The following is a 16,467-nucleotide window of genomic DNA, read 5'->3' as shown; positions in this document are numbered from 1 at the left end:
GGCCTCAGCAGGCCCCAGGACAGCAGGCTTTGACTCACAACCAGCCATGTGCTCATTCAGGAGAGAGGACTCTCTCAACCACAACAGAACCAAGGACAACCTCAGGAGTTTTGGACAACGTCTTATTTCAATGCAGAAGAAGTCCATCGCAACTCCCACCATTTGCTCTGTGTGTCCTCTCCGGCCCAGGGCCGGCAGGCCACAATTCGCACTCCAGCCATGAGAACAGAGTCGAACTTACCATGCAAGTTCATCATATCTTCTTCATCCAACGGAGAAGAAAACAATTGCCTCTTCAACATTTGACACTCACGGAACAAGTTACAACTTTAATTTTCAACAACTTCAAGAATTGTGTCCACGCCACAGACTATGCAAGTATCAATTTAATGAGGTGCTCTGAAAATGATAAGCAATTGGTTCTTTTCATAGTTAAATGGATCTTTTCCATAGTTTAATTTCCTGCTTGCATTTCTATTCTGTCACTTTAACCATCTACCCATGTATGTGTAATTGTTTGTATATCTTAGTAATGTGTTCGTGACTTAGTTAATAAAACTTGAGCACAATATGTATTTGGTTCTGATTCTCTGCTTGCATATAAAGTTTACTTTACGATTTAGATTTTGACTACAGGCTCTTAGTACTGTACAGTAAGAAAGACATTTCCCCTCCCCGGAAATAAATATTTCTTAGATTTAATTAAGAATTAATGCTGAGTGTTCATGGGACAAACAGGTGGGTTGATTGTAATGTTAATTTTACTACATTAAGTTAATTATTTTAACTGATCTAAATATTCATAATCAATAATAACCAGTTATTATTGATTGTTAATATTTCATAGAGCTACATAATACAACAAAGTTTGTTTCTAAAAGAAAATTGTGTCATCGTCCACCTAAAATGGATACTTCACCGATTAGCATTAAGCTTTGTATCAGCAGAAACCCGGTAGTATTTTCGAATGACCATGCTTCCCTGCCTCATGTCCTCCTGAGATGAGAGATTTATGTATTTTTTGTCTGGAAAAAATCCTCCAATGACGCAAAAATCGTCATTTTGCGTCCTCGGAGGCTTTCCTGGCCAGAAGCTAAAAACTACAGTCAGTAGTAGGAGCTAGTTCCGCATTTTTTCAACCCGCCGATAGTGGGTGGGATCTCACTCACAGAATGTACAAATAGTGTCAGCCATCTTTTTTTAAGCTAAGCTAACAGGCTCTTGCTCTGTGGAGAAAGCTGAGTAGTAGGGGTGACCATACGTCCTCTTTTTCTCGTACATGTCTGCCCGGGACTGCCCGGGCTCTTCCTCCCGACCGCCAAGCAGGTCTCGCTCCTCTGTTGCAGCAGCTTCTCCGGCCGTCTCCCGCTCCCCCACCATCCGCAACTGTTCCCCGCTGCACTGCGGCCCCCACGAGCATCGGACCCATGCACCAGACCTCGAGATCGCCCAAAATGTTCGGGACTCAGCTCCTGCCTTCCACAGTCGCCATTCAGTATGCCTACATTATTACATTATTTGACACGTACGTGCCAGCTTTGCAGGTCATGCATTCTGCTTCACACGGATTCCGACCGAGACAAAAACACAGGAATTATCTTAGCAATGCTAAATCGCACATCAACTGATCACACCTTTTTGACACAAACAAAAGGTGTGCATGTAAACATAATGAATAGCGACCGCAGAAACCAAAAGCCGAATCCCAGACATCCCGAAATCGACGCTTGTGGCCACCCGCACAAGCCGCAACACAGCGAGGAATAGCCGCAGATGATGGAGGAACCAGAGGCGGCCGGATCAGCCGCTGCAGCAGAGGAGCGAGACCCGCCCGGCGGTCAGGAGGAAGAGCCAGGCCAGACTCGTCACATAGATTTACGATAAAACGGCGTCTTTTCAGTTTCGAGTCAACTAGTAACCTATTTGTATCAATACTCTGTAACTGATAGGTGTGGCCTCGTAGGGCAGCGATGCGAGTGCATTCTGGGAGTTGTTGTCTTTCATCCACATGAACCAAAAATACATTTTCTGGCTTTTCTCAGTCTAGAAGGCACCAACTTCTAAAATAATTTCACATTTCTACTACATACATGACCCAATTTAAATACACATTCATCTTTCCAGCGGTGAAGTATGCCTTTAATTTACAACCATATACATTATTTTTGTGATTTAAATAACATGATAATTGGGGTTATTTTTGTTTCTGCATTGCTCACAGGACAATGGTGTGCTAAATATTATCCTTACTAAGGTGTGGATGTTTTCATCCGTACAATAAAGAAATAAAGTTTAGTGCTTCGCACACCCATGAATGAAAATGTGTTTGAAATATTTTGAATTGAAATATTCACAGCTTAAATGTACACCCATGTTGAATTTCAGCCCATAAAAATGCAAGGCCTAAAAATACAATGCATTAAAATGCAAGCATGGTTAATGCAATGCATATTTTTTTCAAGTAGCGCAATTCAACAGGCTTTTTCATTTCAAAAACATTTGTCATTATTTTACTTCCATAAGTAATGATGACACAATAGTAGCTCCTGAAAATTCACACCTTCTGTTGGTCTCCTGGGCATTTATAGGGACAGATTCAACCCTTATAAACTTTTCTATACAATAATGTATGTTTACAACAGTATGGATCACTGCAAAACCTACTCAAACTACTGTGACAGTATTTTGTATATCTGGATAATTCAGTTGAGAAAATATATGATCTGCTTCACTTTATCATTCATGTTATTGTGTTTCCTCACAGACTTATTTATATGGTCTACACCTCCACCTCACACAGGTAAGTGTTTTTCAACTGTGTGTGATAACTACACCCATCAAAACATTGTGAGGAAATACCTCTAAAAGCCTACTGGTACTTCTAGAAATTAACGGGATAGCATACTCTGCTTCACATTGGTTACATTACTCATTAATCCTAGTTATTGAATTAATTTCTATAAATCAGCCTACACCAAGCAGTTCATACACCATTCATAACATAATAAAACGATCACTGACACGGATCAGTGGCCTAGTTAGCATGTCAGATTTGTTTGTGAGGTATTTATTGAGTGTCAACGTATAGCCTATTTCAACTTTAAACCACGCCCCACACCCCCCTTGCCACATACCCCCACTGCCCAATGCAGGCCTGCAGCCTCCCTCCTCCCATTTCTGGAGAGAAAGTCAGCCACCACCATCTGCGCCCCCGGCCTGTGGACCACCTGGAACTTAAAAGGCTGTAATGCCAGATACCAACGGGTGATCCACGCGTTAGTATCCTTCATGCAAGAGCCACTGGAGCGGCACGTGGTCCTAACAGATGGTGAATTTCCGTCCCAGGAGATAATATCGGAGGGTGAGGATGGCCCACCTGATGGCTAAACACTCCTTTTCAATGGAAGGCACCAGCCGCTCCTCTCCCTCTATCTCCTGAGACAGGACCGCTCCAAGCCCCCTGTCCGATCCGTCAGTCTGCAACAAGAACGGGAGAGAAAAGTCAGGAGAATGTAAGAGCGGCCCACCACATAGAGCAGCTTTTACCTGAGTGAAAGCCTGCTGACACTGCTCTGTCCACTGGACCGGATCTTGTACTTCCTTTTTAGTGAGATCACTCAGCGGGCTGGCGAGGTCCAAATAATTAGGCACAAATCCTGCCAGCCCCAGGAACTGTCTCACCTCCTTTTTGGTCTTGGGTCTCGGGCAAGTTGCAACTGCTGCAGTCTTATCAATTTGGGGACGCACTTGCCCGTGACCCAAGTGGAAACCCAGATACCTGACCTCCACACGCCCAACCGCACACTTCTTTGGGTTGGCCGTCAGGCCAGCCAGTCTCAGCGCTCTCAGGACAGCGCGCACATGCTCCATATGACACTGCCAGTCATTACAATAAATGACAATGTCATCTAGGTAGGCAGCGGCATATGCAACATGCGACCGGAGAATTCAGACCATGAGGCGCTGAAACGTGGCTGGAGCCCCGAACAACCCGAAAGGAAGCGTAACGAATTGGTGTAATCCAAACGGTGTTGTAAAGGCTGTTTTTTCTTTGGATAGTTGCGATAAGGGGATCTGCCAGTAACCTTTAGTAAAATCCAGTGTCGAATAAAAACGAGCGGTGCCTAGCCGATGAAGCAGTTCGTCAATCCGCGTCATTAGATACGCGTCGAACTTTGATACAGCATTAACTTTGCGGTAATCCTCACAGAAACTAACAGAGCCGTTGGTTTTAGGCACTAAAACTATCGGCTGGCCCAATCACTGTTGGATTCTTCTATTATTCCCATCCCGAGCATCACCTCTATTTCAGTCTGAACCACTTTTTATTTGTGTTCTGGTAACCTATACAGCTGGCTGCGCACCACCACGCCCGGCTCGGTCTCAATATGGTGCTGAATGAGATTTGTCAGCAAATTCTGCTTGCAACCTGGCTACATCAGTGATCTGGGACGGTGACAGATGATCTCCTCCCGGAGCCAGAGCGAGAGATTGATTTTTCGTATTCACTTCTGGCCCGAGATCATCTTCCGCACTAATTGCCGTTGCCAGCATCACTGACTCCGCCTCACACCATTGTTTAAGGAGGTTGAGGTGGTAAATTTGACGTGCCCCGTTCTTATCCATTCGAACTACCTCTTAATTGAGATCCCCAACTCGCTGTGTGACCTCAAAGGGCCCCTTGCCACTTCGCAAGTAATTTGGAACTCGATGTAGGGAGCAATACAAGGACTTTATCTCCCGAAAATTCTCTCAGTTTGGTTCCCCTGTTGTATAGCCGGGTCTGTTTGTCCTGAGCCTGTAACAATTTCTAGCTGGAGAGCCACCCCAATGTGTGGAGTTTTGTTCTCAGACCCAGGACATACTGAATTTAATTTCGACTTTCCTTCGACGGTCCTTCCTCCCAAGTTTCCTTTAGGACGTCTAGCACCCCGCGGTTTTTAAACTTTTTGTTATGCTACTTGTCGTTTTTTCTTATTCCCGGTAAACTGATAAATGGCATCATCTGGTGAGTCTTTAAAGAATAACGCCTATAAAGAGCCTCTATAGCACCGTTCGTCAGGGAATAGTGTGGAAATACTATTACGGAATTCAGCCATTCATCCTAATGAGAGACCAGTTGCATTTCAGCCTCATAGTAAGACAAAAAAAAAACTAAAAAAAAAAAATTATAATAATGTAAGAGTAATGCCTTATTCCTGAATTATAGGGTAATGTATTGTGACCAGTATTTCAGCATTATAACCTTATATCTGTTTCAGATATAAAGAGCAAAGATTCTGCCTAAAGTAAGTACTGCTCACTGAAACACATGTTCAAATCATACACTTACACATACAAAAGCGCATTCAGAAGCATATATACATTTATATGCACATGGCCTACACTATAGTGCGAGTTCAAACTTACTGTCAGCATGCAAGTGACTATGTAAAAAAAGTCCTTATTTTATACTTCTGTATTTTATCTCTGCTTCTCTCCTGTTTTTTGGACACTTTTGCTTGATTACTCTAATGACCAGTAAGGTATTACAGTAATCTAACCTTGGGGGTCATGAATGCATGAATTAACTTTTCTACATTTGACACAAGTGCGCGCGAGAGACGCAGAGCGAGCGAGCGAGAGAAAGAGAGAGAGAGAGAGAGAGAGAGGTGCGCGAAAGAGGTGCGCGCGAGACGCAGAGCGAGAGAGAGAGAGAAAGGTGGTGGTGGGGGGGGGGGGTTGATTTGCAATGAATAAACAGTGTGATACTTAAAGGATAATTCCAGTATTTAACACCTTGAGTCTATATTGTAGTTTGTTTTGGATGAACAAGAGTGGTGGACAACATTTTTTTGACAATGGTTCCTCTCTCGAGTTTTTGACTATAAAAGAATTGGCCATGGACCCATTTAACATTGGAGTCAATGTGCATGTCCGAAAATGTCATTAAAACAACCTTTAACATTAGTTTTCAAAACTGTGCAACTCACCGAGTGATTAGTGATGTTAGTTGATGTTCCAGAAACAAAAAGTGTTGCGAAATACAGTTTCTGTCGTGTTTTATTCGTCATTTTGTAAAATCCCATTGAATTCTGTTGAAGGACTGAGTGCTCGTTAATATAAATGCGCTAACGAAAACGGAAAGGGGGCTGTTTACATTTGGTCGATGTAGTCTTTTTGCTCGCTTCCGTTTCTCATAAGGCTAGCGAGCAGAGCTCTTTACCGCAGTTTTTGACCGCACAAATTCTAACCATATTGAAAGACATTGTCAAAAAAATGTTGTCCACCACTCTTGTTCATCCAAAACAAACTACAATATAGACTCCATGTGTTAAATACCGGAATTATCCTTTAATGAGACCTGCAGAGTGGGCTAGTGGGTGAGAAAGGACTAGTGGAGACAGGGGTAGAAGAAGGGGGTTCTTGATTGTGATGATTTTGGTTCGGACATTAAAGTTTGAGCAGAAGCTCAGTGAGTACTAAAAATGAGTCTCATTCATCTGACACAAACAACACATGGTACCAGGAGTAAACCGATTTGTCAAGCTTCAGTTTAACTCGTAAAATGGATGTTTTGAAACCACCGGAGGGACTGAAACTGGTGGGTAATGTGGACAGCAATTGGTGGTCTTTTAAGCAACAATTTCAGTTGTATATGACTGCCATAGGACTGGACAATAAACCTGACGCCAGGAAGATTGCTTTGCTACTTACAGTAGCGGGTCCCCAACCCATTGAAGTATTCAATACATTTGAGTTTGGCGAAGATGAAGACAAAGAAAAGTACGACACCATACTGGAAAAATTCAGTGCATACTGCTCTCCACAAAAGAACATCGTGTATGAAAGGTATGTGTTCCGGTCTCGGATGCAACTGCACGACGAAACTTTTGATTGCTTTGTGACTGATTTGAAGCTTAAAGCGCAGTCATGTGATTTTGGAGATCTGAAAGATTCTATGATCCGCGATCAGATAGTGTACGGAATCCAAGATAAAAGGATAAGGGAGAGGCTTTTAAGAGATGCTAAACTGACTCTGGAAGAAGCAGAGAGACTGTGTCATGCAAGTGAATTAGCCCAACAGCATGCAAAGACGTTTAATGAAGTGAATGTCACAACAGTACATGACAGTGCCAATGTTTCTGTAGTCAAAAATAAGACAAGAAAGTTCACACCACAAAAGAAAAACAGAGAAGATTCAGCAGCATATTCCTGCAAACGTTGTGGTAGCAGACATGAGCCCCGGCAGTGCCCTGCCTATGGTAAAAGATGCTCAAAATGCAATGGAAAAAATCACTTTGCAAAACAGTGCTTATCAAAAGACAAGCCCAAGTCAGTGAGGCTAGTTGAAGAAACTGACTTAAGTGAGACTTTCTTTGTTGGCATGGTGTCATGTGATAATGCAAAATATGATGAAAAAAAGGAAAATGCTAAACAGTTAGAAAATGAAGATACTTGGATTGCATCATTGCCAATTAATGGGGCTTTAGTAGCACTAAGGATTGATACAGGCGCACAAGCAAACTTGATCAGCGTGACAGAAATTAAAGCCATGAAAGAAAAACCTAAAATAACCAAGAAACCAGTGCAACTGAAAGATTACAACGGAAAAGACATAGAAAGCAAAGGCCAGTGCAGACTAAAAGTAAAAGTGAAGGACAAAATCCACAATGTACTGTTCTTTGTCGTACCTGAGGGCAGAGAGTCACTGATCGGTGGTGTATAATCAAAGAAGTTGAATCTGGTAAAGAAGAGTATACCACATCAACTGCTCAGAAGCAGTAAATGCTCACACAGGAACAGTTGAGTCCATTGTGCATCGTTACTCTGACGTTTTTAAAGGACTAAGATGCCTTACATGCACATACAAAATCAAATTCAAAGAGGATGCAACTCCAGTGATCCATGCTTCAAGGCGAGTTCCAGCTCCACTTCGGGAGCGCCTTAAAAAGGAACTGGAAAGGATGTGTCAGTTAAAAGTCATCACAAAAGTGGAAGAACCAACTGAGTGGGTAAACTCAATGGTATGCGTTGACAAAAAGAATGCAAGCAAAGAACTGAGAATATGCATGGATCCAGGAGACTTAAATCAAAACATAAAACGTGAGCACTACCAAATACCAAAAAGGGAGGAAATCACAAGTGAGATGGCAGGAGCTAAGTATTTCTCCAAGCTAGATGCAGCACAGGGTTTCTGGCAAATCAAGCTGGACGAAGAGAGCTCAAGATTCTGCACATTTAATACACCTTTTGGGAGGTACAGATTTCTGAGAATGCCGTTTGGCATTATCTCGCCATCTGAAATATATCATAGAGCAATGGACAACATGCTAGAGGGTCTAGAAGGGGTTCGTTGCTATGTAGATGATGTGGTGATCTGGGGATCTACGCTATGTGAGCACAATGAAAGCCAGTTGCTTACGCTTCTAGATCCATGACGAAGACTGAAACAAGATACGCTCAAATTGAGAAAGAATTGTAACAACATTTACTATTAGTCCATGAGCCAGAGGGGTTGATCGGTATCATCGGGGGGACAAATGCTATCATTGTTTTTTGGCAAGGTATACACCCCCAGTTCTAGAAAAATCACGATAGCAGTGCAGGGGTGGTAGCGAAATCACTTTTTTCAGCATATGAAGTTACTAACCCCCTAAGATAAATTCTGTTTTTGAAATCTGGTGTATATCTGGTTTAGTCTCATGCTAGGGATATTGTCAATATTCTATAATATGGTGCTTGGTATCGTTGGAAAGGGGACCTTTTAGGCTTTCATTTAAGCCCAGTACTGAATCTGTCTGACAAACACAGAGGTCACATGACTTCTTTAAACCAGAAATAACACACATTTGTTAACAATTTCCACCTAAACTGTATGCTTTCTTTTATCCCTGTGGCATGAAAGAACACCACGGACACAAAACTCAACAACTTCAATACTCAAGGCACTCTGATGACTCAGAAAATGTATAATATACCCATACTATTTATTTATGAGAGCCTTAAATTAGACTTGTGCAGCCAACACAAGTCTTCAAAATAGAATAGAGCCAATAGAATGGACAAATAGAATACCCTATTAGTCCAGGGCCAAATGGCCTATTTATTCATGTACAGTTGTAATAAAAAGTAATTGTTTCAATAGTGTTGTCAACATAACACTTGTAAGTGGTTTAAAAAAATGTTTATATCATGTATTTTGATATTCACCCACTTTCAGTTAGAATGTCAGAAAGTAGCTCATGCACGGAATGTTGATGGATTTTGACAGTTTGATAAGGTTTTGTCAGATTTGTGAAAAGATTGTTGGTTCAGTTGACTGGTTATAACAACACTACCAACTATGCCATATGGGGAAGAGGAGGCGTGTTCACTGATCTGATTTAACTGTAGTATACGAGCGTATGGGACGCTCAAAGGGTTCGGTTAAGCACTAGTAGAAATGGTGTTGGGAGTTTCCGGTTAGAGAAACTGGAGCAAGAGAGAGTGTCCCAGCAGAAGGGTTTTATTTGGATTATTTCTGCATGTATGAAGTGTTACAGGCATTTACCTGTGGGTATGTGTGGTCTACAATGAACAGAGAAAACAAAATACAATATAAATTTGCTAGTAAACAGTATTACAGATAGCATAAAGAATAGTCACTATACAAAACAGAAGTAATAGTAAATCAGGTTATTGGGCTAAATGTTAAATATTAGGTAATATCTGTAAACCATAGGTTAGCATTACTTTGGTAAAGTGTATTCAAGTATTTAGAATCTAAATATATAGCATAAAAAATTTAGCTTACATATCTGAATTATACTGCAGGTCATAAACAACTGAACAGTATCAAACTACTATCAATTTGACTTTACATGGACTCGGAAATATAATTGTTCCAATTACTAGTCGAACTAATACATTTCGCAGATGACAGTGCCAGAATACACAGACTATTAAAGTTCGAACAGCATAAAATGTAAAACAGATAACTTACTACTTAATCAATCACTCACAGGAACAACAAACATGCAGTAGTCCGCTTTGTGTAAGAAAGCATGTCAGTCTCTCCACCTATGTAAATTGACTGCCCTCTGATACTAGTTCAGACATGTCCTGACTTGTCCATGCCCGTCCAAGCACCAACAAAGTCACATACATAAATATACCTAGAGGGGGCATTGTTGGGCTTTCGTACACAGCCGCCCCAAAATTTTGCTCGCGACATTTGAACCTGGTAGAAAGCCCATCCCAAGTGGCAGGATTGGTGTTGTCATCATCCATGAGTTTGGGAAGTGGAATTAACCGAGCCACAGGTCTAACATAAGTCCGATCTTGAACCTGAACTACAACTGTCCTTATACGTCCATCAAGTCCAGGGAAGGTACGGGTCAGCTTGCCCACTGGCCAGAGGGCTCGTGGAAGTTGTGGGTAAATGATGAGTACTACCTGGTCAACCCTGAGCTGGTCAGTATCCTTCAGCCATTTTTGTCTTTCCTGGAGACCTGGCAGATAGTGATTAATAAATCTAGCCCAGAATTGGTCTGCAAGTATTTGGCTGTGCCTCCATCTCCTTGTTCCCAAAAGATTGCTGGAGTCATACATTACTTGTGGGCGAGAGGAGTCATGGCGACCCATGAGCAGAATGCTGGGTGTGATTGGGTCTGCGATATCCGATGATACGTAGCCCAATGGCTTGGCATTCATGATGCCCTCCACCTCAATCAGAACAGTGCGGAGGAAGGTTTCAGGGACTGTCTGTTCCTTTAGAATGACTTTCAAGGCTTGTTTCACAGATTTCACTTCTCTCTCACTTATACCACCAAAATGCGGAGCACTGGGAGGATTAAATCTGCAAGAGATTTTCTGTTCGGCTAATTGCTCCTTTAATCGGGGTGCCATAGCTTCATAGGCCTCTTTAATCTCTGTTCCCTCCAACAAAGTTGGTGCCATTATCAGAGAAGAGCTTAAAGGGCTTGCCTCTTCTAGCTATAAATCTCCGTAGAGACATCAAGAAGGCATCAGTGTCGAAAGACTCTCAAGTAGATCCAGATGGAGGCATCGGGTGGTAATACATTTGAAGACTATTCCCCATCTCTTTTCAGTTCGTCATCCAATTTTTACTGTGAATGGGCCAAAACAGTCCATTCCAGTGGAATAGAAGGGGGGCTTGTAAAGCCTAAGCTGAGCTGATGGGAGATCTGCCATCATGGGGATGCTAGGGTGGGCACGCCACTTTTGACATTCAATACAGCTGAGTTGAAGTTTCCAGGATGAAGAATATTGGCATCATATTCCTTAATAAGGAGTTTTGTTATTTGTTGATTAGGATCGAGAACTATGGGATGAAGGGCATTCATGTCTATATGTTCAGCATGACGCAGTCTCCCTCCAACCCTAATTAGTCCAGCATCTTTATCGTACTCAGGAGACAAAGACACTAGCCGGCTATTATGGTAAGGATCGGTTTGATGAGAGAGCTTTAACTTCCTCTGGAAATGAATCTCTTTGGGATTGTTGGAGAAGGAGCCTTTCTGCAGTAACATAATGTTCAGCTACGTGTAAATGTACAGCCACTGTGGCCTTTACCAAGTCTTTCCAGGTGTTATACTGCTTTGCGTCTGGGAGTTGTAAATCAGGACTAGTGCGTAGGTGCAGGCAGAGTGCTGACTTCTTTAATTCAGTATCTGGTTCAGGGTCGGCAACTAGCATGATTGGCCAGGATGCTTCTGATTGATACAAGAAGTCAGGTCCCTTAGCCCAACGGTATGATTGTGTCAACTCCTTTAAAGACTTTCCACGGGTAATGTCGTCTGCTGGGTTATTGCCAGAATCCACATACCTCCAGGAATTACCATCTGTGAGGGACTGAATTTCAGCAACTCGAGTTCCCACAAAGACCTTATACCTGCAGGAGTCAGCCAGCAGCCAGCGAAGGAGAGTGGTGGAATCTGACCAGAGAATGACTTGCCTGATGGTTACTGTGAGTTCTGTTTTGAGAACTTTAGCTACTTGTTCTCCAGTAAGTGCTGCACTCTATTCAAGTCGTGGCATTGCCATTTGTTTCATGGGGGCTACACGTGAACGGGCCAGCACAAAATAAATGTGTACATGACCATCTTTGTCTTCTGTGCGGATGTATGATACTGAGCCGTATGCTCTCTCTCCGAGGCATCACAGAAGATGTGTAGGTCTCTGGTGAATGTTTCATCATGTACTTGAAATGGAGTGTAGCATCTGGGAATCTCTTGTTGCTCCAAATCAGCTAGTTCCTGTACCCGGGTTTGCCATCTATTTCGTAAGCTGTCAGACTCAATAAGGTCATCCCATCCCATATGAATTTTCCACAGATCCTGAATGAGTATCTTGGCTTGGGTGGTGAATGGAATCAGGTACCCGAGAGGGTCATACTGCGATGCCAATACCTTGTAGATATTTCTCAAGGTAGGTTTGAGACATTCCACTTGGCGAGGCTTGTATCCTAAGGAATCACTGAGACAGTTCCATCGCAATCCGAATGTGCCCTCTAAAAGATCTGGACTCTTTTGGGATAACCATAGCTCACTGCTTTGTGACCTTGCTTCTGATGGAAGGTGTTCAATGACTTCTGGTTTGTTGCTGGCCCATTGGCGGAGATCAAACCCTCCAGTAAGCAGCAATTGCCTTAGGCCATCTACAAGAGCTATAGCCTTTTCTGTTGATTCCATACTTTGAAGACAATTGTCTACATAGAATGACTGGGTGACTGATTCTATGAGAATGGGATCAGTTTCATGATTGTTGTCATGGGCTATTTGTTGCAGTGCATATATAGCACAACAAGGACTGCACGTTGTGCCAAAAGGTAATACTTGCCACTCGTATATCTTTGGCTGCTCAGTCTTTTGCATGTTTCTCCAGAGGAAGCGCAGGATCGGCCTTGTCATCTGACAGTAGGCGAACTTGGTGAAACATACCTTTCACATCTCTGCTCACAGCCACAGTGTGTTGTCTGAACCGAAGCAGAACTCCAAGCAAAGATGGACCAAGTATGGGACCAGGAATGAGGAGCTCATTCAATGATTGACCCTGATTCAGGAAAGAACAGTTAAACACAATCCTGGTTTTGCCATTGTGATTCACCATATGGTGTGGAATGTACCAGGATTCAGTGGACTTCTCAGCTTCCCGAGTGGAGATGTATGCCACATAGCCAGCTTTCTATAATTTGTTCATCTCAGTGCAGTATGCTCCAGAGAGGTTTGGGTCCTTGGCGAGTCTCCGTTCAGTGCTGCGAAGGCTTGCCAGCACGACTTCCTTTGGGGCTTTAAGTGTGACAGCATTTGGTCGTCTGAGCAAAGGAGTGGCATATCGTAGAAAGCCGTCCACCTCTATCCTAGAAGTGTATGTTTGTAGTACTGTCAGAGCATGCTGGTCCTGTTTAGAACAAGTGGCTGATGATTCATTAATGTAGGGCAGGGTGTCAATCTGCCAGAGTTGCTCAACGTTTTTGAGTAACTCAGCATTCTGAGCATCTATAGAGATGTTCAGACATTGTTGATCACAGGGAGCAGTTGGGCTGTACCCCACAGGGCCTTGAAGAGTCCAACCAAGTCTGGTGTGAAGAGCTATTGGTGCATTAGGAGGTTCCGTTCGTATTGGTTGGACTGGTACAAGTAGGCGAGGCATGTCCGACCCAATGAGTAGCAAGGGTTGTGGTCGCTCAATCTGTGGCAATGGTAAGGACCGGATATGGGCATATTTGTGTTGGAGAGCAGCTACTAGATAAGAGTGTTCCGACAGTCTCAGATTCGCTGCTGTGAAGGCATGATGAATCTGGAACTTCTTAGTTGGTCTGTTTAGAGGTGACACAGAGAGGGAAACAGATGCTCCATTTAATTGAAGTACATCCTGATGTATTGTACGTAATGTGAGTGTTTCAGGCACTGTGGTGAGGTTTAACTGTTCCACGGCTTGTGGCAGTACAATGCTACGCTCAGAGCCATCGTCTAACACCTCATGTCTCCATGGCTTTATCCAGATAAGTGTTTTTATCCTCGCGCTGTGTCTGTGTGGAAAGATTGTTCTTTGATCGCTTTCTGTATATAATTTATTCACAATTTAAATAAGATTATTTCATCCTACTAAAATAAACGATGTTAAGTTTATATTTTAGTCACTGGCTTGACTTACTGATGCATAAACAGTAGTATTGAACGATTTTGAGAGAACGATTGCCTGTCTGAACTTGAACAATTGCACATCAGAAATTGTTGCTTGGTAGCTCGATCGATTTATTTTCAGACGTTGTTTCTTCACCTGCACAACTTCCTATGATTCGGCTGCGCTGTTCCGCCTGGCATTGAACACGGGCTGGCATATGCACATTTTTGGAGGCATACATATTAATGATCCCAACTGTTGCGTCACAGTTGGTGTTATGTGGAGATTCGCCTATTTTTCAGGGGTGTTTTTCTAAAACGAGATTTAAATAATAAGGAGAAAACAATGGTGTTTGAGACTCACTGTATGCCATGTCCATGTACTGAACTCTTGTTATTTAACTATGCCAAGATAAATTGAATTTCAAATTCTAGGGCACCTTTAAGAGCAGGCGCGCTTGTTCCATGGCGGATTGCTATTATAACGGCGGATTTGCCAGCGCACGCCAGGAGCGGTTCACAGCCGAGGAGACCGACGTTCTCGTCAGGGCTGTAAAACACAGAGAAGTGACAATGTATGGGGATGGGAGAAACCCACCCATATAAGCTTCGGTTAAACAGGCGTATAATAATTTGGGTAAATGTGTAAGCTAGATTTATGCCTATTTTTTCACATCTTCATGGACACAACAATGGTTTCCCTCGTGTGTTAATATTTTTCCTTGTAATAATGTATGATTTGCAAAAATGAAAACTGCTGCGTCGGTTTAGATTAGATAATCAAAGTGTATGTGTTGTTCATCCACTACATAATGGCCAAGCATGTGCCCTTAAAATAGCATATGACTATCGCGCAACGCGCCACTGTCTTTAGACTGGGTTTTTCCTGGTCAGTGGCGGAATTGTTTTTTGAAACTGCAAAATAGCACCAGGGAACTTTTGCGCCGGAACAGGCCTCCTCTTCCCCATATGGCATAGTTGGTAGTGTTGTTATAACCAGTCAACTGAACCAACAATCTTTTCACAAATCTGACAAAACCTTATCAAACTGTCAAAATCCATCAACATTCTGTGCATGAGCTACTTTCTGACATTCTAACTGAAAGTGGGTGAATATCAAAATACATGATATAAACATTTTTTAAAACCACTTACAAGTGTTATGTTGACAACACTATTGAAACAATTACTTTTTATTACAACTGTACATGAATAAATAGGCCATTTAGCCCTGGACTAATAGGGTATTCTATTTGTCCATTCTATTGGCTCTATTCTATTTTGAAGACTTGTGTTGGCTGCACAAGTCTAATTTAAGGCTCTCATAAATAAATAGTATGGGTATATTATACATTTTCTGAGTCATCAGAGTGCCTTGAGTATTGAAGTTGTTGAGTTTTGTGTTCGTGGTGTTCTTTCATGCCACAGGGATAAAAGAAAGCATACAGTTTAGGCGGAAATTGTTAACAAATGTGTGTTATTTCTGGTTTAAAGAAGTCATGTGACCTCTGTGTTTGTCAGACAGATTCAGTACTGGGCTTAAATGAAAGCCTAAAAGGTCCCCTTTCCAACGATACCAAGCACCATATTATAGAATATTGACAATATCCCTAGCATGAGACTAAACCAGATATACACCAGATTTCAAAAACAGAATTTATCTTAGGGGGTTAGTAACTTCATATGCTGAAAAAAGTGATTTCGCTACCACCCCTTCACTGCTATCGTGATTTTTCTAGTACTAGGGGTGTATACCTTGCCAAAAATCACTATGAGACTTTGTCCCCCCAGATGATACCGATGGACCAAATTTGGGGCCCTGGCTCATGGACTATATGTATAATACGTTTGAAAGGGTCAATTTAGCTCAAAGGAATTATGAATTAATTTATAGGGAATCTTCAAAAGAATCATTCATACGGCCGAGCAAATGACTCGTTCAGCGTTCATTTGAACGGGCCGTAACTGCAGCTCTGCAGCGGATATAAATATCCAAACTATAGTGAAAACACTATTTATTAGCAAGGTAACTTAGATCAGCAGTTTAAGACATTAAATTTGTAAGCACATAACACAAGAACAATTATCTTCCAAATATAAGCAAGACTTTATTGATTATTCTAACACATAAAACTAATATCTAACACAAACACACGCACACACACATTCATACGAGTTGCAGAAAGAGAGAGAGTGAGGAAAGAATGAGTTTTAAGAGCAAGGTGATGAAATCCCAAGTTTCTATATGCACTTATAAGACATGACCTGAACGAACCATCAATCCTTAATTTAACCCTTCTATCGTTTCTTAGGCGGGTTATTCAATTTATATTAATGCACCAGTTCAGTTAAGAGTCTG

The 16,467-nt window shown here is 42.1% G+C and overlaps 1 protein-coding gene across 1 annotated transcript in view; it reads left to right on the top strand.

Annotated features, from left to right (window-relative positions):
• Positions 1-16,467, top strand: part of LOC306995309 (globoside alpha-1,3-N-acetylgalactosaminyltransferase 1-like) — an 85,918-nt gene that overhangs the window by 19,804 nt on the left and 49,647 nt on the right. The window contains exons 2-3 of the mRNA XM_079606813.1: positions 2,765-2,800; positions 5,262-5,288. Of these exons, the coding sequence (XP_079462939.1) occupies positions 2,765-2,800; positions 5,262-5,288 (63 nt within the window). The remainder of the gene's footprint in view (positions 1-2,764; positions 2,801-5,261; positions 5,289-16,467) is intronic.

This window comes from Phoxinus phoxinus, assembly GCF_949152265.1.
Source record: "Phoxinus phoxinus genome assembly, chromosome: 3".
Taxonomy (NCBI): domain Eukaryota; kingdom Metazoa; phylum Chordata; class Actinopteri; order Cypriniformes; family Leuciscidae; genus Phoxinus; species Phoxinus phoxinus.
The sequence above is the reverse complement of the archived record's forward strand: the minus strand, read 5'-3'. Positions and strand labels throughout refer to the sequence as shown.